General features: G+C 36.7%; 1 protein-coding gene across 7 annotated transcripts; it reads left to right on the plus strand.

The window, feature by feature from the left end:
• The first annotated feature begins 497 nt into the window (after positions 1–497).
• LOC135100064 (phosphofurin acidic cluster sorting protein 1-like) lies at positions 498–25213 on the plus strand. Of its 7 annotated transcripts, none has more exons than XM_064002950.1 (19): positions 498–1281; positions 1672–1849; positions 2347–2472; positions 3024–3183; positions 4441–4572; positions 7865–8043; positions 8234–8327; positions 8559–8714; positions 11638–11694; positions 17096–17237; positions 17775–17919; positions 20148–20359; positions 20632–20786; positions 21352–21559; positions 21801–22040; positions 22169–22437; positions 22681–22791; positions 23017–23160; positions 23856–25213. In XM_064002950.1, exons 1-18 carry the CDS (start codon positions 620–622, stop codon positions 23133–23135), a joined length of 3345 nt encoding a protein of 1114 aa, XP_063859020.1. In that variant the 5' UTR covers positions 498–619; the 3' UTR covers positions 23136–23160; positions 23856–25213. The 7 variants fall into 7 exon arrangements, with proteins under 7 accessions (XP_063859020.1, XP_063859021.1, XP_063859022.1 ...); XM_064002951.1 differs by having other exon boundaries at positions 17099–17237; XM_064002952.1 differs by having other exon boundaries at positions 499–1281; positions 17799–17919.
• The last annotated feature ends 351 nt before the right edge of the window (positions 25214–25564 follow it).

Below are 25564 nucleotides of genomic sequence, written 5' to 3' on the forward strand. Positions count from 1 at the left end.
GTAGTGAAGTGGGTCGAGCTGCCGCGCCACTCACTCGTGCGTTACTTCACATTCATTCATCCTGAGTGTTCAAGAAAAACAAAAAACAGTCTCTCTCTCTCTCTCTCTCTCTCTCTCTCTCTCTCTCTCTCTCTCTCTCTCTCTCTCTCTCTCTCTCTCTCTCTCTCTCTCTCTCTCTCTCTCTCTCTCTCTCTCTCTCACACACACACACACACACACACACATGCACACAGCTTGCTTCTCATTCTTCTTGTAACACCTTTCCCGATATTCTCCCCCAAAGCCTTTCCAAGAAAACTGAAAGCATCCCGCGTTTTCTGTGAAGGAGAACATTTACCGTCTCGCTGCCCGAGCAGGGGATTGTTTCCAGTTTAAAGCTACGTGTCATGTGAGCATTTCGTGAGAGAGAGAGAGAGAGAGAGAGAGAGAGAGAGAGAGAGAGAGAGAGAGAGAGGAGAGAGAGAGAGAGGGAGAGAAAGAGTGAGAGAATGAGCGGAGTTTTCTTACAGATTCAGGCAAGCCATTACTGAGTGGTCATTTGCTGAGATATATACGTGTATCAATCCCTCCTGTGGTGTGGAGAACATAACATGGAAGTTGAGAACAGTGCACAGACGATATGGTAACTTTATTGTGTGAAGCTAGTGGAAATAACGCCCCCACCATGGCCGGAGGCTTTCCCCGTAGTTGTTCCTGGTCCGTCACGCCCGCCACCCCGCCGGTGGCCACCCTCTCGCCCCCGGAGCTGCCGCCACAAGCCAGGGAGGGCGGCCACCGCAGCAGGTGTTACAATGACATCTTTGAAAAACGTGCCAGTGTATCGATGGTGATGAGCGCTCTCCGGAGCCCCACTCGCCCAGAAACTCACATTCCGCGTGCAGACCGCAGCCCACGCCGCTCTCTGGGGGCAGTCTGGCGCGTCTCTTCCTCTAGTCCCGCACGCCAGCTGGGAGCCTGGTTAGGGCGAAGGCCGCGTTCCTTCGCTGGCACGGAAGACACCGGGGCGAGCCTGTACATCAGTGGCCAGACTCTAGCGCCACCTACTTCGCCTGTGCCATCACTGTGTTCCTCTTCTCCGGAACTGCCATCGCCTCTTGATGTGTCTGGCGGCCAACACCCGTACGGGGGGTCGGCCAGCACGGCTGCATGCCTCAGCAGCAGCCCGTCAGCCACCTCCCTCGCCGCCCTCACGAAGACCATCGCCCCGCGGCGGCCGACGCGTTTGGTCATCAGTGGGCGCGCGCGGCCGCGTCGCCCCTATCATACGCCTTGTGTTACTAGGTATATACTAATGACAAGCAATGAATCGCTATGGTGCCTATTCATTAATTGCTACAGGAGGACAAGAAGCAGGATCTTACCTAACGTGGTGGCACCAACATATCTTTTTTTTTTCTGTAACATGTTATGTTATTCTAAATTAGTAACAAGCAATAGGACTTATCAGTTGGGAGAGATGGATAACAATTTGGCTAGCAGCTTTACTCAGATAAGTGACGGACACGCACATCTGGTGTCAAAACTGGTTGCAGAATGAGTAACAAAAACAGCTAACTTGTTACTGAAAAAAGCCTAGTGCGTTGCTGCTTTTACCTATTAGTTTAGTGAGCTGTAGGATTACGTAATATGTAGTAGATATACAGATTTGCCAACAGTGTTATTTTCTTGCAGGTTGTGCAATGTGACAGTGACTCGGCTACAAGTAACACTCCCTCTTGGAGGCGACTTGAATTCTGTCACCCTCGCCGTCAAGATGCAGTCCTCTAAGAGAACTCTTCGCTCAAATGAAATCCCTGTCCCTCCCAGTGGCACCCTTGACACAGAGCTCCAGCTCACCTTCTCCCTACAGGTGAGCCTGCCTTCTTTCAAGGCATAATTAGCATTTTTTTCTTCTCTCTCTCTCCACCATCATCATCAGAAACAGCAGCAGCAACAGCAGCCTCCAAAGCTCCACTGCAGTACAAAGGTCTCTTCAGCCTCCTCCACTCCTCACTGTCTGCTGCCCATCTGTTTCAACCCATCCCATCAAAACTTCTTGTTGCAGCTCTTCTTGTTCTTTGTCTGCCATGCCTCCTTTTATTACTGCAGCTCTAGTGTATCAGGAATAATATTCATCACACTGCCACTGCATCACTAAGGATTTAACTTAACTGCACTTGCTATAAAATCTTATTTAACTTTTGAAATAACCATCAATTGGATATTGAGCAAAATAGTGCTATTTATTAATGCATATTTTTTTTCTTGTAAAGTTAGGTACGGTGTATACGAGTATGTTCTTGAGTTGAGCACTAACAGGTATGTTTCTCTTGTGTTAAGCTCATGATAATCTTTCATTACCCACAGTACCCACACTTCCTGAAGCGAGAAGGCAATACCTTGCAAATAATGTTACAACGGCGCAAGAAATATAAAAACCGTGCATTTCTTGGGTTCAAGACTCTAGCTGTTGGAATCATCAACATGTCTCAGGTAAGACTAATATATACATATGTTTTGTTTCTCTTCTGAATGTTCTTAATGGCTGAAAATATAATCTGTAGTTATGCATCACAACCATCAATTCTCTCTTTAGCTATTATGTAATTAAAATCATAAGAGACATTCCTGTCACTGCTTTTTCCTTGCTTGCATAATGTAGGGAATATTTTAATACTTATCTTATGTCAGTGGTTACAGGCACAAAAAGACTGGTGGATGAATGTAGTCAAAAATATGCCCATGCTCTTTCTCTTCAAATTTCATGTATACATTCCAAGGAAATACTGCAGTGGCTAGAAGTACAGAGATCCTAAAAAATTATCTTGCAGCCTGGCAATCATTACCATATGGTTTCAACATCTAAGGCATTATACATTTTTCCCTAAGTCAGGGGGTCATTCCTCAGTAAGAGCTTCCCATGACCAGGGTATCCCACCTTCAGATCAGTATCATAGTGTTTCCTTGTAGTGTCCAAGAATGAGGCATCACAATATATGAAAGGTCAGTGTATTCATGGCTGTATTTTTTTTTTTTTTTATCAGGTTTTGCAGCGCCCTGTTGACCGTGACCTAGAACTGTACAGTGAGGGCAAGGAGAAAGGCTCCCCACTGGCCAAAGTCACAATGGTGTCCCTCTCTTCACAACCCGTTGACACAGATGAACCCGGAGATAGAACAAAATCCTTCATGGCTGATAATCCTGGTAAGTGAAGGGAGAATGTGATAATTTTCAGATTTTGTATAAAAGTACATAACTTAAAATCAACGTTTTATATGGATTTATGGATGCACTATGAAATAATCACTAGTAATAAGCATAATGATAAAAATGTAAGTGGTCCTCATCAGCATAGACAAGGAAAAGCTGTATAAGATCAGTAATATTGTCCCAGATGCAATCAAAGTGCTGCAGTATTAATTCAATGTGTAGTTCCTGTACCTGAGAGAAAACACACAAACAGGTCAGTGAAGGTAGGGAGGCAGCTCCAGAGATGATACCAAACATAAGGGAGATGCTGCATGAGGAAGCACTGGGAAAGCTGAAGTCAAGTACATCAAGGGGAAAGAAACAAAAAGAGATGAAATTCAATTATGAAGATCACAAGACCAGAGGGATTGGAGCAAATAGATAGAGAGGACCTCTTTTTGCCAAGGGATGATGGAAGGGCAAGAGGATATAGATAGGGTGATACAAGAATTATGACAAAATAAACTGATATAATAATTAGGAATCAGAAATTTATGAAAGGTAGAAAATATACAAAGAGCTTATATATAGTGTTAGGAACTAGAAATCAATAAAAAAATAGAAAATATACAAGTAAGGAGCTTAGATATAGTGAAAGAAACCAAAAATCTTTGAAAATAAAAAGTATACAAGTAAGGAGCATCTAAAGTTGAAAATTAAGTGGGATTAATTAGATAAAATGAAGCAGGGTTACATGAGCTTAGTGCAGAATGTGTATGTTATAAATAGACAGTGCAGGACAGGTTATAACAGGTGAATGAATACTAAATAAAGTGAGCAGAGGACCAGGGAATAAACACATTGATCCAAACAAATTACTCAACAACTTAATTACTAGTGTATATTTGTGTATACTTTAGGTAGCATATGTTATAAATGTAATGTCCACTATAACCTTCAATGTTAATTAACTACAAAAGTATGTAATTCAGCCAAGTCTAAGAAAATTTGCTCTCTCTCTCTCTCTCTCTCTCTCTCTCTCTCTCTCTCTCTCTCTCTCTCTCTCTCTCTCTCTCTCTCTCTCTCTCTCTCTCTCTCTCTCTCTCATATGTTTCATTGATCTCTCTAATATATAAACAGTCTTTAATGTCGTGCTAATGATAATAACTTCATCAATTAACCACACATAAAATAATTAGTATTCTGAAGCAACAATGAATCAAGAAAAATTTTTTAAAAAGTACTGTTTATAAAAATTCAATGGTGCTCCAGCCCTGGCTCCTCTTACGGCTCTGATCTTGCGGCGGCTCATGCAAGGTACAACACAAGAAGGCTGCTCATCATTATACCCTGATAATGCTCTTGGCCAACTCCCATTCCAACCCCGGATGCCGGCTCTCGAAGGTCTTGTTGCTAAGCATTGCCAATCCAACCCTTGTCCCCTGTTACTTAAGGATCATGATGCACTACTGGATTACTACTGTACCTCCTTAGCCTACTCAGTAATACTGCTAAACTGCTGTGTCATACTGAATGCACTTAACTAAATGAGATTAACTGGATTTGTTGGTTTTTCGCGTTTTTTAAAATAGTGGTGGTTTCACGACATGTTAGGAAGACACTTTTAAATGGGACCTTTTTTTTTTTTTTTCACAGGGGGATTTGCTCCTCACTGTTTACTGTCATGGGGTTGATACGAAATTTTTCAGTTAGCTAAGTGCTGAAAGGTTTAGTATAGTGTCATAATGGGAGGGGGAAACTGGGAAGTATCAATAAGTTCATGCTGGTTTTGGGGAAATAGATATGTGTAAGTAAGTTTGAAACATGTATACCTGCTTCCCACAAGCTTGTTTCCAATTTTGAACAATGACTTGGAAATAAGTTTGTGTGGAATATTGTGAAATTCTTTTGGAAACATGTACATGGTAAATTACAAGCAACTTTTTCAAACCTTGCACCACCTTATTGTACACATATCTAATTCACCATCCTGTCATAGGGTGCATTGATAGTTTTGAACTCAAAGAGAAACAGGTAAAAGCTTGTGTTACATAATATTACAAAGAGACACATACTCATAGCATAGGGTATTACCAGGATAGGCTTCTATTTAGAGATACATCAAAAGTTTTCTGTATATGTAGAAATGACTGTGTCCTCAGCTTCATCAATAAGATAATCAACTGTAGTGAAATTGATTACATGCTCATCCTCTTACAGTATACACAATGATGTGGTTACTGTTGCTGTGTATTTGTGTGTAAGTGTATCTCTCATGCACTCCTATTATTGTACATGAGTGGAGATGTAAGCATTTCACTTTAATGGGGAAAAATGTTTAGTTAAGTATCAGTTGGAGAGGAAAGACTTAGGGAAAAAATTAGTTGATATGTTTCACCATTACTAAAGTGATCTTTCAAGCTTATAATGAGGAAAAAAATAGTCTTGACAGTATGATATGTTGTGCAATTATTTAGTTAATTTACTACAATTATTTTTTGAGGATTATCCCCCACTAATTTTTTATTGTTTTTAGTCAAGTGGTTCCCAACCTGTTTTTGTTGAGAGTGTAAGGGAGAGATGCCATGAAAAGAATTTCAAGATTTTGACTCAAAGCAGTGAAACAAAGTGATGCCATGAATGGGGTAGCAGATTTAAAACGTCATTATAGTGGCCATACAAAAAGCCTTAAAATTTATTGTAGGACCTGATAATCATTATGGTCCCAGTGTTTAAGGCACTGTACTTTATGCCTCCATGTGAGGTCTTCATTCCCCATCAAGGGTGCCAAGGCTAAGAACTTAACTTACAGGTGTTTCTGTGAAATCCTAAAGGGGATACAACACCCTTAGAAATTAGTTTATGAACTGAAAGAGATTAGGAACCACTGCCTTGTGTGTATATATTGTATTTGTTCCTTTATTTCTTTATTATTTTATCCCTTGTTGAGTCACTTGAGACAGTCATTGGTGGAATATTCAAGTCTTTGATTTGATTGGCTCATGCACAGCAGTATACAGTATTGTATTATGTATCCCTAAATAAACACAAAGCCAACATATTTATACTGTAGAACAGTACAAAACACTATCTTTAAGCCCACCAAAAAGCTGTGGGCTCTTTCCCCTCCCCTCATGGGTGTTCTTCATAATCTCATATAACCTTCTCATTCAAGACTGTTACTTACTAACAACAATTAATGACACAAGAAAGGTTTTGCTCACTTTATCCTTAACACTGCACACTAAACACAGTTACTGCTCTTTAAGATTAGGTATAATGTTTGTAAGTTCTTTTTTGGAGATCAAAGAGCATATTTTGTCTTGTCATTTTACATATATATATATATATATATATATATATATATATATATATATATATATATATATATATATATATATATATATATATATATATATATATATATATATATATGTACAGTAATTTCTCTCAAAATCTACCTATAATACTATGCAATATTGTTCAACTCACTGTACATCCTTCAGTCCTGCACTATTGTTGTGACATGGCTGCACACAAAGCCATGAAGACAGTTGACTTCATTGCATTAGAGCACATGTACATCTCTGGGCTGGTTTGTACTGGAATACTGATGGCCAGTCTTGCTTATGCTGGCTTAGATGCACTTTTCCTTTTGTTCCCCTTGAAGGACCATAGTGTTCCCCAGTGGCCCCACTTGAGCAAAGTTACAATCATAATTAAAACATCTGGGTGACACACATATGACTTGATGACAACCAAAGACTGTTCCACTGACAGGACTTTGAGGTGGAAATCTATATTCACCACTCCCATCTGCTGACCATCAGCTGCTGCCTTCCTGAGGGTGATGGCACTTGCACAAAACAAAATGTGCTAACATTGGCTTTAAAACTTGCACTCTTCCTCTCTGATTTGTAAATGTACATTTCTCATTGAGGTAGGATAGGGAGCGTATTGCATTACTTTATTTTATCACAACAGATAGCAGTGCTAGTAGCTGTGTTACAAAAATATCATAATATACTCACATTAATTCAGGCGATCACCTATACTAACTTTTGATGTGTTCCAAAAACACCTCTGCACTGGAAGTGAACAGTTATGGCTATGTGGATTTTTATTGATTTCAGTAAACTGGATACGTTGAAACTGATTTTTTTTTTTTGCATGTGACATGTTACTGATTTTCATGAATTTACTTCATATATATATATATATATATATATATATATATATATATATATATATATATATATATATATATATATATATATATATATATATATATATATATATATATATGTATTGCATTTTATTCTACTTTTTTAAGGTTGATGTACAAAATATTATTAAAGTAGCAATTCAGTGCAAGTTTCTAGGCCAGAAATGGAGATGGTAAGATTGTATTCTGTTTATTTCAATAATTGGAGTGAGTGGTGAACATGATGCAGTCTTATTGTCACTGCAAGCTTCATATTGTCTCAGTGTTAATCACAATATTGCCACCTGTTGATGTTCATTCAGTAACCAGTGGCCATGAGAACCTTGTACTTTTACTGTTATGTTCATGAAACAACTTGTTAGATTTTTTAAACACTTCTTTGTATTATTCTCATGTTCATTTGATAACCCCACTAAACTGTGCATTGCCAGTTTAGTTACATCTTTTAAAGCCAAATGTTTCCCTCAACAGATCGGTCAGTGGATCTTGTGGAAGTGTACAGTGATGATGATGAAGACTACAGTTCACAAGATGAAGGAAGCGACTCTGAACCCATTCTGGAAGGCGAAACAAGACGATCACACCACCACCATCACCACCACCACTTGAGATCAAACACTCGTTCTAAAAGTTTACCTCCAAATGCTCGAGTAAGACATTTCTGCAATTTTTTCTGGATCATTTCCATCTACCTCTAAATGCACCAACAGTCCTTTCATATCTATAACTATTACTCCCACCTGATCACTCTCTGTCATCCTCTTGAAAATATCCAAACCCTCTCAGTAACTGAAGAGTACTTTTAGAACCAGAAATTTAATTTTGTTCCATTCTTTTCAGCAACGAAATCTGAAACAAAGGTTTATTGCTTTGCTCAAGAGATTTAAAGTTCCTGAGGCCTTTGAACAAGATCAAGAGTTGGATCCTAGAACTGGTAAAGTTTTTTTTTTTTTTTTCAGTATTTTATCGTGTGGAGTGTTGAGGTTTCTAATAGATGACTATTGCAAGAGAATAAACCCTTTTCTGAATAAATGCTATACACTGTGGAATGTGTTTTCTGCTGTAAGTTGCAATTTCTTGAGTGCATTTCTCTCCCCCTTACATTTCACATTTTTTAAGTAAGAATTTTTCATCTGATAATGATAAATTTATGACATCTCAACAGGTGCTGAGGTAGATGAAGCTGAAATTGAAGATTTGTTTGATGAACTAGAAGGTCTAAGTGACTCTGGACCAGAAGTTGACACAATCTCCATCACCTCCACCCCCAAACCCTCACTCCGGCCATACTTCTCCTCCTCTCGATCCTTACTTAATGAAGGTTAGTGGAAAGGTTCATGGACCGTGTATATACAAGGAATTTGTGAAAACATTGCACAGAACTGTTAAGGAAGGAAAGTAATGCAACTACAGAGTGTTTAACTTATGTCATTATTAATCTTGAGTTATTTGTATTGGTCATGAGTTCATGATATTTATGGGAAAAATTAATAACAACTTACCTGCTGCAGGTTACATCTGCTCCCTTCTTGCTTTAAGTCAGTGTATTAGCAACATCACTTTGATACCCAGGAAGAGTTTGCAGTATTGGTTCATCACTACAAATCACTGTTGAAAAAGATATTTTTCAATATGATTTTATTATTTCCTTATAAAGTTGATGAGTGACACAGTGTGTTCTTTGATGTTCAGTGTTGTGTTGAATTTTGCTAAAGATGCATTGTCGCTGCTTAGGATGGTTTTATATATTATGGAATTTAAATTTGTAAGCAGTTAGTTTTTTTGTGAATTATTTGCCAATTTAATGTTTTTTAGTTTCCACAACAGAGCACCTGATGATGAATTTGATGTCTGGTCTTGTTTCATATGTTACATAAATATGGTCATGTATTTACCTATAGGAATAAATCACTTCACTCAGAGCCATGGAGCACTGGCCTGCATGAGCCTGAATGACAACTTAGACTTTTATTAGTTTTACACTATTTAATAAATAGTATATACATTTTCAGAGTCATCTAAACACCAACTTTGCTGTCCCTAAGCAAAGGCATACATATGTAATATAGATTCTTGTTTGTGATGTCAGCCATAAAGTGGGGATTGAAGAAATACTTTTATATTTAAATCAAATAGGATAGCTTTACAAAGCATGGCAGATCTCACCACAGCCCAAATTTATTTAGACTTTTAATTTTCACTTAAAAAGAGTCAAGACAGAAATCAGAGATATGAAACACCTCAGAAACATTACCCTTTTTGAAAAAAATTCCAGTTATTTGAGTGCTACAGTTGGTTAGATAGCTGATCACTGGAATTTCTCTGTACTACATGAAAATATTGGAAAAGTGTTCAAGAAGATCACCCATGAAAATTAGAAGGAAAAGTCAATCAGTCACTAGCCATATGCCATACATTCCTAATGGCCATGATGTGGTCCCAGAGTAACTGACCACAGCAAGCTCAGATAACAGGGATTTAAACCATCATTATATTAACAACAACTGGTGCTCAGGTGCTGGTAGGGCTGAGACACTGAAGCACATGAAGTGAAGTCTGAGAGGGACAAGTGTATGGCAAAAAAGTAGAACATGAAACCAGACAATTTGTGCATTATACAAAACAAGGAACTATAAAGAAAGGAAAGCTTTATCAGCTTTACCTGAACTCTGATCCTGTTTCCGGAATGCTTAACATCATTTGTATGAACCTTGTCCTCATCACTCACTGTGGAGAAGCAGAGTTTAAGAGAGGTTGAAGAGTTGTGGTGTTGCTTCATAGGCTGGATGTAGTATCCATCAGAAAGAGTTGAAGTATTTCATCCACCGCCATGCAACCATCAGAGAGCATCTTACACGTGCTGTCACCATTGCTGTCATTAGAGGTGTCATCATTCTCCAGGATGCAGGTGATAGCAGCAGAAAGAGGGAGTTTATAGGCAAGGAGCAAGCAGTAGTAGCTTATTGCAAGTCATCTACAGACTCATCAGAAAAAAAAAATATATATTAGTAGAACCCCATTGCCTTCTGGATAGCCAATAAATATTCATCCCTCAGAATGGCCAGCAAGTAAGAGTTAGAATGAGTATTGTTCATCTGTTGTTCAATGACGGGCACATTTCACCATAAAAGTGTTTGGGTGTGCCCCCTTCAAACAGCATAAAACTACCTCTGCAATTACTTCATCCTATCTCTCTATAAAACTACCATAAAATTGAAAACATGAAGTGGTATTAGTGCTATAAGATGAAAATGCATGAGATGAATTATGGATTTAACTGCCTGCACTTCCAGTAAGCAATAATCAGGTGCTGTAATGGTTGGCCACAGTGTATTTGCATCACATATCAGCTTTGTAGAATAATGGCTTATTTTTCTAAAAAGCAAACAAACATATATGTTTAAATAACAACATGAAAGTATATATGTTTTTGCATGATTAAGAATATTACTATGACAACCAGATTAATATAATCAGCATTTTTTCTTAAGTGTAAAGAGGCTGTCATCCTGTTTTTGTGATTGTTGATAAAGGTAATTGAAGAATTATGCTTGCAATAGTAGTCAGATGTACTGTTGCAAAACTGATTAGTCAACTTGAGTGATGTAGCATTACAGACACACACTGATACCAACACCACCTCCCAGCCTCTGTGTGAGGCAATTTAGTAGTTGCAGACAAAAGTAATTTAACATCTTATTATAGTTATGAAATCAAATGACCCTTTTATTGTAGTCCAGGCTTATAGTAATTGTTGATGCATTATTTACAACAACTAGATGGCCATTCATGGAACATTTACAAGAGAGACATTATATTGTTGGCTTCATTCATTGTTTATCATAAGAGAGCTGATATACACCATGCTTACTCTATAATAATGTTACAAAAACTCTGTCTGGCATTTAATGAAGCTAGATTGAATAGATTCTGAAAACATCAGACTGAGTCAGGTGACAATGTACAATCCAACTTGTTCCTTTGTTCTGCTAAAGGCAGTTGAAAATACAATTTATAATAGTGCAGATTGGCACTGTAGTTTGCTTAAGTATCAGCAGGACAGTTATAGAATAGCTATTCCCCAGTTATGTACATGAAAGCAATAGATGCCAGGTTAGTTTCATATTTGAAAAAAAAAGTACTTACCATTAAATATGTACAGAAAAGAAAACAACTGTACATAGTTATAAACTCAGACTGAGTACGGCATTGTATCTAATGAGTACTTTAATGCCCAAACACAGGGGGTCCATACCTGCGATTGAAGGTGCCAGGTGCGTTGCGTCCTCATGGTGTCAAAGGTGCTCTTGGGCTGTTCTGTTTGGCTGGTGTGATGATGCTGTCTGTAGCCTGAGTGACTAACTGTCTGGGGGCCATACTGTTCTGTGTCTCATGTTGGGCATGTTACAGTCACAGTTGTTCCCTTAGGAGTGATGCTTTGTTGCATTAAATGTAGAGAATAGATTGAATGCTGTTTTGCTGTGTTCTGGATGAATTTTGGTATCTTAGATTAAAGCATCAAAGTTTTAGTAATTCACTCTCAGCTGTTATTTTTGTGTTCAAAGGAATGTATTATTTTACTGTCGAGTTACATGCCTTCTTAATCTTTCATTTAATTCCATTTCATTAAAGATGTCCTCATGTTTGACTAGAGAATGTTTCTTGTGCATACAATTGAGAATTTTTTAAACATGTAAATGTATATTCAGAAAATGCTTTATTGGAAAATGTATTTTCATGCCAGTAGCATCACTAATGATACAGTATTTGTAAACATAAATGACCATCATTGTATGATTTGGTGATGAAGTTTGGGAAGCACAGTATCATCTCAAACCAATAACAACAACCATTAGCAGGTTTTCATATTTTAGCTTATTTCAAAATTGTCATCACACATCATTTAAGACCTGAATAGTGATCAGCAAAAAAGTTAACTTGTATTTGAAAAAAAAGAGAGAGATACTTGAGGATTTTAAAACTAAATAACTAATGCATTTTTGTATGATAATGAAAATGAAATTCTTTTATCATTCATGTTCAGTAGGATAATTAGAAACAAAATTACTTTTACTGTCTCTCAGATACCATACTTCCTGGTACATAATAAATAAAACAGGCACTTATAGAAACATCCTGTGCTATATTGTATGTTAAAGCAACACCAATCATTATTTCAGTCAGGGCAGTCAGCCACTGTGTTGGTCAGATTTGGTGTTATCATTAAGGAGAGTCTTGTCACTGAAAATGTGAGACAGAGAGAGACAGACAGACAGACACACAGACAGAGTGTATTATGGTTGTTGTACACTGGGAATTAGGGTGTATATGAGTTTGACCAGAGCTAACAATAGGCATTCATTATCTGTGTGAGCCATGCAGTGATTTGCAATGTCTGATTGTTCCCATGCAGTCAGTGTTCTTACAGTGCCATCCAAGAAACATTACCTAGTAAGGCAACTGTACTTCATTGCTATTTTTTTCTTTGAATAATCAAATGGTCAGCACATGAACCCACATAATAATGCCTCAGTTCCTCATCCATCAAGAATGTTGAATTTTATTTCCAATATGCATATTTAAAGAAGTTGACCTATTGCACAATATATCTTTTTACTTGTCACCCTTCTTTTCTTCTTCTTTTCTTGTTAAGAAAATATAAATGCTCCTCATGATGACGATGATGATGATGATGAATGCATCCCAGAAGTCATTATATTATTATCCTTGATTGAGTTGATATATCTTCTATATTGTACTCTCTTTCACACATCATCTGAAAGAGTATATTTACAAGTTATTTGATTGATATGGACAATTTTCAATATTTATACACTTATAATTTGACTCCCAAAGGATTATATGAATAACAGTACATACTGTATTACAGTATCAGCAGAATGCATATATTAGATTATCTTTTGAGTGAAATTTATTAAAAAAAACATTAAAAAAAAATTTCTATTGAAACCTATTTATCCAGTCATTTACTACATTTTTCCTTGAACTTATAATCTCACTGTACTTTGTTTCACTGATTTTGACATAGTATTCACTGTTCCACCAGCTGGTGACACACAAACATGATAACACTGTTATTGGCTGATGCTGTCACGTGATTATTGGCCCTCATTTTTTTGTCTGTTTTAAAATGCATTGCAAAACCTTTGTTTACTTACAAGATTCTATATTATACTTGCACAAATAATCAGACATCTTAAAAATAACAAAGGGTTTTGGTTGAAGTACAAAGTCATTATGCCACACATTTGAAAAGACCTAAATAGCCAACCAATCAGCGAGTGAGAGCATTTCTGGCTATGTTTCTCTGGCTATGTTGCATGTTCATGTGTACTCAGGAGCCAAAATTACTATGCCAGACTTGGTGTAATGAAGAACTGAAGGTAAATACTATTCTGCATGTCCAGGACTGCCTTGTTGCAAAATATTCTCACCATTATCTTCTTTATGATACTCTCAATATTGATGTGATGTGCTCTTTATCAAGCACAGAAACCCTCACAACCATCTGCCCCACATAAGTCTTGGATTATGCTGTCGGATGGGAATTAATTTTCCCAAAGTGGCTTAAGCTCTTTCTGATATCTGCCCCTGTCATGTTTAGGCAATTTCATAAGGGTTAGTCATTGTTTCTTAATCCTTCTATACTAATTGTTACTCAGTGTGGTTTCATCATGTGAGATCATCTTTATGATCATTGACTTCTAGTATGTGTGTTAATGTTATGATTTCTGAAGTGTTTTTCTTAGTAAATAAATGTGATGTCATGCCATCGAACCCAGTACTGTACTTACTCTGATACTGAATCCCTCCCATCAACCTTTACCTCAGCACATTTGTCTTCATGTTATGTTGATATAAGATTTTGTGAAATGGATATTGATATCCAAATTTTTATGCATATACATGTAACACTGAAATACTGAGTTGCTGTGATAAGAATCATGTATTTAGCCAAATATATTATCATTGATATCATGTTATATCAGATCAAGGATTTATTTTTTATACAGACATCTTACAATCAAGGGATGGCACCAGTAACTTGTTTTTGACACCCTGATCTTAATCCATTGATTCAGATATCTGTCAAAACTTGAGGCGGTATTGCCTTTTCACCAAAACTTTTATTAGTATAATAGTATAAACATGAATTTACAGTCACCGAATATGAAATGTGCTATTCTGCAAGAGGGAGGGAACACACGTTTACTGATTATTTTTCTGTTTGTCCATTACATTTTTATACTAAAACAGATATTTGAGATTCGCAAGTTCTAACAATGCTCCTGGTTAGTCGAGAGATTCTTAAACCCAATGCATTAACACAAATATAGGATTCTTAGTTCCTTTCTCTCTCTCTCTCTCTCTCTCTCTCTCTCTCTCTCTCTCTCTCTCTCTCTCTCTCTCTCTCTCTCTCTCTCTCTCTCTCTCTCTCTCTCTCTCTCTCTCTCTCTCTCTCTCTCTCTCTCTCTCTCTCTCTCTCTCTCTCTCTCTCTCAAGGCAGACCATGATGCCAAAATAAGAGGCAAACAGGTTTTTTGCTACCATGTATAATTTTTTTGCAAATTTGTAAATACAGGAGTGCAGTCTGCTGATTTATAGACATTTTGTAAACTACTGTACTAAGAAAATATGCATGCTGTTTTTGTAATCCCTCTATTAGCAATATCCATTAGTGTTTTAGAGTGGACTGATATTTTTAATGGTGAATACATTTTTTTTATGCTGGAAAGAATTTTTATACCCAGCTGCTGCTTTCATGGTTGGTTTTATTCACTCATCTATTTTTGGTAATTTGATATGTTTTTTTTTTTTGCATCATGCCGTGTCCTCTCCATTTTTGAGTTGCCTGACATAGTGTAGGAAGATCAGTGTTTTTTCCTTACCTTTCAGTGTATTTTGGAATCCACCACAGTTAACCACCTCTTATCAAAATTTCTAGCCAGGAACAATGTAAGGGATAATCTAAAACTGAATGACAGGTTTTTCATGTAAAGTAAGGTGTCAAATTTTAAACTTCAAACTCTCTTATTACAGGTTAGGGTATGTCTATTAACATTTACTAAATATTTTTACATGTAGTTGTTAGTGATAATTTTTACTTTCTTTTCATGAGGTGAGCATGTAAATACATAGGTCTTATAATAGTCCTCTAATTGTCATTGCATACATGGATTTCATTGTAAGCAGTTCATATTTTCTATTATTTACTTACTGCAAGCTAATTCTTTTACCTATCACGACAGGACACTCAAGCAAGTTTTATGTACATTAAGCTTACTTCTTATTTTCTCAACATTTGAAAACTTCCTTAACATCTTGATGGGACTTTTCTTCTGCACGTGCCATCTTGGACCACTACAAGAAAATATCCTTTGAGATCTTTACTGTTGTATGTTTCTGATATCATTAAGTGCCTTTTCCTCTTTGTTCAGGTAATTTTTAAGGTTATTCCATAATTTAGATCTTTTCATCTAGCTGTAAGTTCTTGTAGTGCTCTGTAAAATAAAAAAAAAAGCTAGTTGTTTAATGTTGGTGAAATCCAGCTAATGTAAGTTTGTATTCTTACAAGTATTTTTTCAAACAAGCAGTGAGCTCGTCTGTATATAGTGTTCACTTTCTTAGCTGTGATAATTTCATGTTCAAACAGAGACAGGACACTGCCTTTGCTCTCTCAGGTACTTGTTTGACAGTAAGCAAGCATTCACTGGTCTGAGTGAGGTGCTACACAGTACTGTCTCTTGATGCTCAGTTTTTCACAGTATTTGACTGGTGCCTAAAAGCAAGCAAATTATGGGCTTCAGTTTGTTCCATATCTAAAGATTCTCCATTGAAATATTGCATCTTGTTCCCATTGGTATTTTTTATGTGATGTCTGTGCTGTGAGAGAATTTATTATGGTTTCACATATAAGTAAAAGATTTTGAAAGCTAAAATTTATCTGATTGTTAATTTTTTTCTATTTTTTTCTCTAAATTAAACTATATCTTAACCCAGACTTTCAGTTTTTGCTCACATTTATGTGTCAGTACAATTTAGAAATTTATACAGTGAAAGGAACAGCAGTTTTAAGCACCACATATAAAGAGATGCTGCATTGTAGTAGTTTTTTCCATTAAAAGCTGTTGCTTGTACAATTCTCATCTGTTAAGATTTTTCAGTTTCACATCCATTTAATTAGTATTACATATTCAGCTTGGTATTTGGCTTCAGTTTATATGGATTTTCTTTTTTTGTTCATTTATTCTTTTTATTTATTTATTCAACAAATTATGCATTACCAGTTTAGTTGTTGCAGTGAAAAAATCACTATTTTAGTATTTTCTTCTTAATTATTGCACTTCTGAAATGTTTCAAAACCATTGCTAAGCACAGTAAGAGCAAGCAGGACTCTTATCCACGTAATATTTTATCCATTTCCTTTTCTATGAACTTGGCACCAGAAGCACAACTCATACCACAAATGCCTTGCTGAACTGGAAAGAGCAAACAGATACAAACTATTTATCTTCAATGTTGGAACATTTTTTTGCTGTAGGCATTTAGAAGTCAGATATCAGGTGGTTGACTGTGTGTAAATACATCATATGTCTGTGTATAGCATGTAGTATGTCTATAAACGTACCTCACATGAGAATGACATAGTGTCAATGAACTAACAGCAAACCTGTACTCCAGCAGATAAGGTGGGAGCAGACAGATTAAGTGATGAGAGCAGTAAACGTGCAGACAGTGACCACATGGAGAACTGGACCGACCAGGAGCACTCTGACCCCCAGTGCATCGCCTCCTCTCCCCCACGGGACGACAAGAACAAAAGGTGACCTTATCGATGTTCTTGTCTTGTGTAGGGGCGGAAAAGACTTTCAGAATGCTTTATAGAGGTTTGTAGCTGTACATAGTAGGTAGTCCTGTTCATGCACTGGTCACTTCAGTTGTATTATGTATGTATGTACTTCTGTCTGTAAGTTTGATTCGCATTTTAAGCTGTTCTTGTTGGTTTCACAGATTTGGTAAATGTTGGTAAATTGTTGAGTATGTCTGTTTCTCTTCTGTCTCTTTTGTCTACTCAGTAACTCTGTCTCTCTCTTTTTTGTTTGTATCTCTGTCTCGGGCTCTGTCTCTGCTTGTTTTTTTTTTTTTTTATCTGTTTGCCTATCCTCTCTCTCTCTCTCTCTCTCTCTCTCTCTCTCTCTCTCTCTCTCTCTCTCTCTCTCTCTCTCTCTCTCTCTCTCTCTCTCTCTCTCTCTCTCTCTCTCTCTCTCTCTCTCTCCACAAGATTTTTAGCTGTAATCACTGGATTCCTATCAGTATACTATTTGAAATTTGTGAATAGCATTTAAAAATTCCTTTTCAGCAACAAAGCTAAATTGTTCAACAGAGATCGCAGCAACATGTCTCTGAAGGAACGGAAAAGTATCTCCTCCACTGGCGGATCAACACCACGGCAAGAAAAGACAGCTGTGGAGCGCTCCAATTCCAGTGCCAACGTGGATTCTAGTGTGAGTAGCATTTTGTTCATTCAGATCATGTTGGAATTGAATTGAGGAATGCAGCCATCAAGAGCCTTTCCTCTTTTTCTTCAAATCCATTTGTGTGTACATATTTATTTAATCTACTTGTACTTTTCCTGGCCACTCTTTTGGTCATTTCCTTACTGAGGAGTGCTCTGTCATGCAAAGCAATAATTGGCTATCTGTTACTGTTTTGTGCTGCTTAGTATGTAAGAGACATTTTTGCCAGCTTGGGCAGCTTGGTTTCTGAGTACAAAAACAATTTTTTCTTACAGCTAAACCATCCTCAAACTGTATTAAAATTGCCCTCCAGCTCACATACAGATAATACAAAATCACCCAAGTTCTGTCAGTTTGGCATCACCAGCATATACTTGTTTAGTTTTGTAGCCCAGTTTTGTAGCCCAAGTGCTCACCTGGCCTGCCTGCACTGTATTACTAGAATAGACTGAATGGTGCAGCCAGGTTGAAAGACTGTTGTTACCCTATTCCCTAAGCACCATAAGAAGCAAGTAAAAAGAAGGGATTGAGGATACAAAGAACCATTTTTTATTTTATTTCCACAGTAAGATAAGATTTGACATTATATCTGGGCTGCCTCTTTTTAAGGAGAGATTTCATCCTGCTATACATTAGATTGATATTAGAACAGTAATCTAATTGTTTAATCTTTGAACAAATAAATATGTTATGACATAAAACACATCCTACATGAAAAAATACATTTGACAAAAATATTGTTGCCTTCCCCTTTTCCTAACATTATTACAGATAGAGGTGGAGTAAAACTTTAAATAGTAAAAGTAATGACATTTGTTCGTAGTATTCAAAAAAGTTTTGCAGTAACCTGGCATACAATTTGACAGTTTTGTAAAATTTCCATATAAGTTTGTATGTGTGTGTGTGTGTGTTTGTGGGAGGTAGGATACACTGGTGGTGTTCTTAGTTTTCAGTTTGTGTTTCTTTAGTTCTCACACATTTTTAGTCAAATTTACGTTTTAGAGAAATGCTTGGCCATGCAGTCACAGTATTATTGTGCTTGAGCCATTGTTTCACTGCTTGTGCCTCATTGATATAACCCATGATTTTAAAAAATTTTCAAGGTGGTGAGCTTCCAGGACATCAAGGTAGTGTTGCCCATTTATCATAATATTTGTATGAATTCCAAGCCTGCTCTTTCCTCCTTATATAATGACTCCATCTGATTGTTTCAATGTTTTCTGTGTGAATTTTGGATAGAATCTGCCAACCTCAGGTGGCTTCATGACATGTTTTGGTGCTTCTGATGTACTTGAATGCATAGTCATTTTGCAGATCATCTTTCTTTAGTCTTGTTTGTATCTAAGCTTTGTATTTCTTGCAAGATGCGTGCTGTTTTCTATATTGATGAAGTTTTCCTGACACTTCCATGTGACGTCATAATCCTTTTGAAGAAAACACTGTACATAGTGCTTTCTGCAGCAGATACTTGGATTTTACAGAATGGCATCTGATCATGTGGTGGTCTTCCTTGGCCTTTCAGATTCCTCCTTCCTGTTTGGGAGGGAATTTTTGCAGCTGCGTTTTTAAGCATATGAATGGTCTGCATGCCTCTGGAAAAGGTCAGGGTGCTTGGATGTTATTTCCCTTGCAGGTACACTTGGATTTGACATTCCTCGTAGAATGGTATCCAGTCTCTTGTTGACCTTCTTTTTTGCCCTTCCAGACCTCTCCTTCCTGCTTGGGAGGAAAGTGTTCAGCTCCCTTTCTAGGCATATGAATGGTGTATGTGTGTGTGTTTTAGTCTGTTTGTTGAGAAGCTGCAGTGTTTGAAAAACCTGCTTCAACCAGAGCTAAGATAGAAGCTTTTTCTTCGTTGTTGAGCTTAGTAGGTTCATTGTGAGGATGTAGATAGTAATGACAGCATGAGTTGAGGGAAATGTAGTACATCCTGCTCCTCTGCTCCCTGGGGGTGCATTGAGGCTGTCCAGGACTCGCCTTCCACTGCCAGAACACGACGTGATAGTAAGACATACAACACAAAAATTCCTGATGAAATGGATGGTTTTGATATTTAATAAACCACATTACTGTAAAGTTAGGATTTATCTGGGGCTTTGGCAACATTTTGGATACTGTAGATACATTACACATGCATGAATAATTAGGAGATTCATATTCATATCTTACTTCTTGTAAAAGAAAAGAATGGAGAGAGATGTATTTTATCATTACAGCCAAGGAAAGTATTATTAGAACAGTTGGCAAGAGTATTACCGGTCGAGGACGTCCAGCTCCCCGACCATGTGATTCTGGTCAACACAGCAGAGTCTCACGGGCCTCTACTGGCAGCGCACCTCACCGAGCATGGCCACCGGGTCATCACAACCATGGCCCTAGCGGATGTTAAGGCCACCGTGTCTCATCTTGTAAATAAGCTTCAGAAATTGTAAGTACATGCCTCAGTCTCTGTCTTCCTTAATGTTGTTCTAGCTTTGTTGCTTTGTGAGTTATGAAAGATACAGAAAGTGCACGATAAACCTGAAGTTTATAACAACAAGAAGACCAGGGAGGGGATGTGATGTCAAAGTATCAAGCATCATCAGATACATTTTTCCTTGCACTAATTAATTTTCAAATACTGTAGAGACAGGTGTTGTAGTCACTATTACTGTATATCAGATACTTGACATTACCAGCTGTGCTTCCATTTCCCCCCAGCTGTAATAGTAACCTAAAGGCCCCGGGTCCGATGAAGGTGGTGGTGGTAGGCTCCGACCTGTACATCAGCTGTGTTCTGAGGCCATATGTCGATCAGTTCTCGTCAAAACCTCCAGACTTCCAGAATCACATTAGATTCCTTATCATTCCTCTTGGTGAGTTGATACTGATTATTTACTTTTGTGTGTGATGCTCCATCTCCATTCCCAGAACAGTGGAGTGAGGGAGGGATTGCATACACTCAGCTGAGGATGTTCTTACAAGTTCTTATAAGAAGGGTTATACATAACCAAATAAATGCTAATACTTGTATCAACATAATCACATTTATAGTTTTATAAAGCAAAAAATAATGTAATCCTATTTAATTTATCCCTAGATCTGATGTATCTTTCCCTTCAGATCTTTAGTTACATGGTGATTACAACAGAAAAGGCTGTTTTATGCACATGAATTATAGCATTATGTGTTTCTTTTATATATTTCTCAGTTATCACCCATCTTCTTCCTCTTGTTTGTTTTATTTACTAAATATATGAATGCATTAACATTGCTAAATCATGAACATTCTAAGAATGTGAAAATAGTTTATAATTTAGATTTTTTACTTGCATTTTCCATGTAAGAGTTTCTTATCCATTAATGAACACAGATGAGAGTATTTTGCATATTTTGAATAAATTTTCCTTAAAATAAGTAATTAAAACTTTTTTCCCTCAGGTGTAAATAGTCTAGCAAAGTACTTAGGGTCAATAGATTCTACATATGGTGCAGCTTTTGTTAGTGAATCCTGGAGAGAAGTCATAGAGAGATGGGAAAAGCCAGATGTACAGGAAGTTGTCAACCGTGTCCATAGATACCTGACACAGGCACAGCAGACACTGCACCTCCCCATTGCTGAAGCCATGCTGACTTACAAGGAAAAGAGGTGAGACTCCACTCTTGACTCTTTGCTGATATTTTCCATCATAAAACATAGTACTGAAACACTAATCATTAAAGCTTCATAAGCAAATTTTATTTATTGAAGATATGGCTTGAATAGAACAATAGTATTGATATTTTCTTATAACTTGATATTGATTACCTTTGCAGTGCTTCACTGTATGAGTATAAGGAGACAGACAGGCAAGACATGAATTGACATATTTTTTCTGATTCATTTTCAGCGGAGACGATGAGTCCTCACAAGCTTTCGTGCCATTCATCATGGACGTGCGGTTGGGGAGCGGTGATGTGACTTCAACCTCAGTTGATCTGGAAGACACCATAACAGCCCCTGCAGCTGTCATCCTTCCTGGGTCACCCCCAGCAGCATCCACTCCCACCTCAGGACTGAACATTGATAAAGCCCGGGAAAATATAACACCGCCATCATCACCCAACATCAATAGCTCACACTTAGCCAAGTAAGTTTATATTTGGCAGAGGGAGAAATTAGAATATCCAGTACAAAAGTTGAAGTGACTGAATAATTGAACACTGAGTAGTGCATGACTTCCATTCTAACAACACTTCATACTATTTTCCATCTCAGCTATAAAATACTGGGAGAAAGTGGATGGCAAGAGCCACTAGACCTCCAGGTTGATTACTGGCTAGTCAGAGGTTCTGGCCGAGAAGAAAAAGAAAAGGACAAGGAAAAGGAGAAGGCTCGCATTGAGGGAGGGAAGTACACTCTCAAAACAAGCTTTCGCACATTGCAAGTTGCTCGTCTTGCACCTCTTGGAGTGACTCAGCCATTTGATCCCAGTTCCTGTCATCACCTCACTCTTTCCTATGCTACTAAAGAAAAGAAACAGAGAAGTAAGTGAAATTTGATGTGAATATTGGTAGTTACATTAAAGATCATCACAATATTTTAACATTAGTTTTGTCCTGTATGACTGGGTAAAAAATTAGACATGCTATGATTTCACCATTTTCTTTTATATGATTCAGTTTAATTTAGTTCAAGAAGCTGTCAGTAACCACAATAAGAACTAAAAAAACTTAAGACTTTCCTCAAATTGGTTATCCATATATGCACAACCAATTTCTCTTGCTCAGTTATGCGACTAGGCAAGAAAAAGGAAAAGGAACGAGAAACAGAGAGTCGGCGAGAAGTTGTCGATGGCGTGAGCAGGCTGCTGGGGAGCGCCAAGAACCAGCCATTTAGAGGTGCGGTGGGAGCAGATATGCCAATATGTTGTTATCATATCTTATTGTTTATTTCATGTTAATTTTCCATTTATTTACTCATTGATTGTTTGATATAAATATATTTCTTTATTTTGTATTACTGTGTATTTGTACTTTTTGCTGATCAAAAGTAAAATAAAACTGAATTTTGAATGAAACTGTAGTGCAAAAATCAGAACATAAATATGATATTTTGTTTTCCAGTGAGCATAGACTCAGCCGAGTGGACAAATGTAAAGTTCTTCCAGTTGTCCTCCCAGTGGCAGACACAGATCAAGTCCTTCCCCATCTCTCTGTTCAGCCTCCAGGACTCAAACTTGTGACTCATTTCTTCAAAGGATTCAGAAAGTTAGTTATATTTCTTTGTCTCATATATATATATATATATATATATATATATATATATATATATATATATATATATATATATATATATATATATATATATATATATATATATATATATATTGAGAATTATATAAATAAGACAAAAATTTAGAATTGAAGCACAATGATCAGCAACCTCAGACAAATGTAAGGATATAAATTCATAAAATCATCAGTAGTAAGGAAAAACAGCTTTTCCACAGTGTATGTAGGAGTCTGTACAGAATTACTACATACACATTTATAGAGGACTTTGTGTTGTAAGATGAGAAGAGAAAATGTTGCCAGTGTATGAGTTTGTCATAAGTTTTGATGTTTGGCAACATGGATTCCACCAACACAAAAACAAAAAAAATGTATGGCCAGGGTCTTCCTGCCACCCAGAGTGGAGCAGTATTGTAATGCACAAGGATGGAAACAGCCATACCATCCCTTCAAGTAGATTTATATAGGAATTTGTTTATTTCATATATGAAACCTTGGAAAAAAAATGTTTTTTATATGCAAATAGAAAACTGAATGAAGTAGATATTACTTTGAGTTGACCAGACCACAAATCCTCTTTTGCCCTAGACATGTTTGATGTGAGCCTTTAAACAGTTTGGTTAGGCGTGGGTATAAACTTTTGAATGCTCAAAGCCCTTTTCTGTCCACAGGTTAGTAGATTGCTTATTGAGGAGCAGTTGCTCAATAGAAGAGGAAGCCAGAAGGATGGATTATGTTAATATCACAATTTTCTAAGTCATAGCATTTTTTATGTAATATTAAGTACTGATATGAAATGTGCTAGAATGTTTGTATTTTCTTTTGATTAAATATTGTCAATGATTCTTTATGAGGTACTCTGTCTCTTCCCATAACTGTTGAGGAGTGAAGAAGTAGCTTTATTTTATAATGTAGAAAAATGCAAGGGACTCTGGTGCATTAATGTAGTGGAATTGTACTCTCCTGTGAATAATACACATTTTGAATTATTTTTGCATATTGTGGATTAGTAGTGCATACAAATTAAATCATAAATTCTTTTCTACATGGAATCATTGTGCATATCTGTCCGCAATATTTTCAGATGATGATGGGTCACAATATCACATCTAAATGTAGTCCTCATCCTGCCGAGTTGATGCTTCTTAATTAATAAAACTTTACAGTTGTGTATAACTTTATTTTGAAAATAAGGAATTTGTGGAATGTCTAAACCTTACTTTTGCTACATGTCACACATATGCTGGTGAAAGTTCCTCTTAACTTAAGACTTGTTTGAACCATTGTGTTATTCATCAAGGAATACAATTTTATTTGGTTGTTTTCCTGAAGTTTGAATACCAGTGAAGCTTACTTAATTTCTGTTGATATAAACAAGTTTAGATAAACTCTAATAATAGTTTAAAAGTGTCATAGTAATAACATCTAAATATACAATGGTGTTTCTTTGCAATTCATATTAAAGAGAAGGACAGATTTGTTTACTTCAACTGCACAAGGATTACAATAAGTCTGTTGACATGGCTGTCTTAACTTAAAAGTATTATATTATTATTATTATTATTATTATTATTATTATTATTATTATTATTATTATTATTATTATTATTATTTATTATTATTATTATTATTATTATTACTGACTGGTATCAGGAGAAACCATCCCTATATGCAATGTGCTCCATTCTCAATTCCATTCTCAATTAATTCAGTATACAGTGGAAGTAATTTTATCAGAACTCAATTACTGAAATCATTCCATGTTTATGAATTAAATATCATCATCTCTTGACATCTCCAGTGTGGTCAACTCAATCCTGCAATCTGCCACCTGGCTTGACCCTTCAACTTCCTATACCCAGACAACATCCACAACCATGTTTCATTTTCTTTCCTGTCCCTCCTTCAAACTGAGGTATCCTTAGGGCAGTGATGACAAAGGGATCATACTTCTTTCATAAGATTATCTTACAAATGTGTAACAAATCTATGTATTTTGAATTTTATCAAATAAATTATCCTAATTTTGTATATATTTATATATTATCTGCAAGCTCATAAGAAGAGTTGTAAATCGAACATGATTTATATTGAGACTTTCCATACAGATCTTTCTCACTGTGCAGTGAATGATACTGCTCCCCATTTTCATCATATGTGGTGACATTTTGACCCCATTGTAACTCTGGCATGCAACATAGGTGTTGTGGCATCAGGATGGGCCAGTTTTTTGTTCTCTGTATTAGTTTCTTTGTGGTTGTTTGTGTGAATAGGATTATACAGTCTTGCACAATGATACTTGTCTTGAGGCAGGGATGACATGTGTGGCCTTTCTGTTAACCGTCAAATGCAGAACTTTTCAGTGTTGTCAAGTATTTGG

This window comes from Scylla paramamosain, chromosome 4 (assembly GCF_035594125.1).
Source record: "Scylla paramamosain isolate STU-SP2022 chromosome 4, ASM3559412v1, whole genome shotgun sequence".
Taxonomy (NCBI): domain Eukaryota; kingdom Metazoa; phylum Arthropoda; class Malacostraca; order Decapoda; family Portunidae; genus Scylla; species Scylla paramamosain.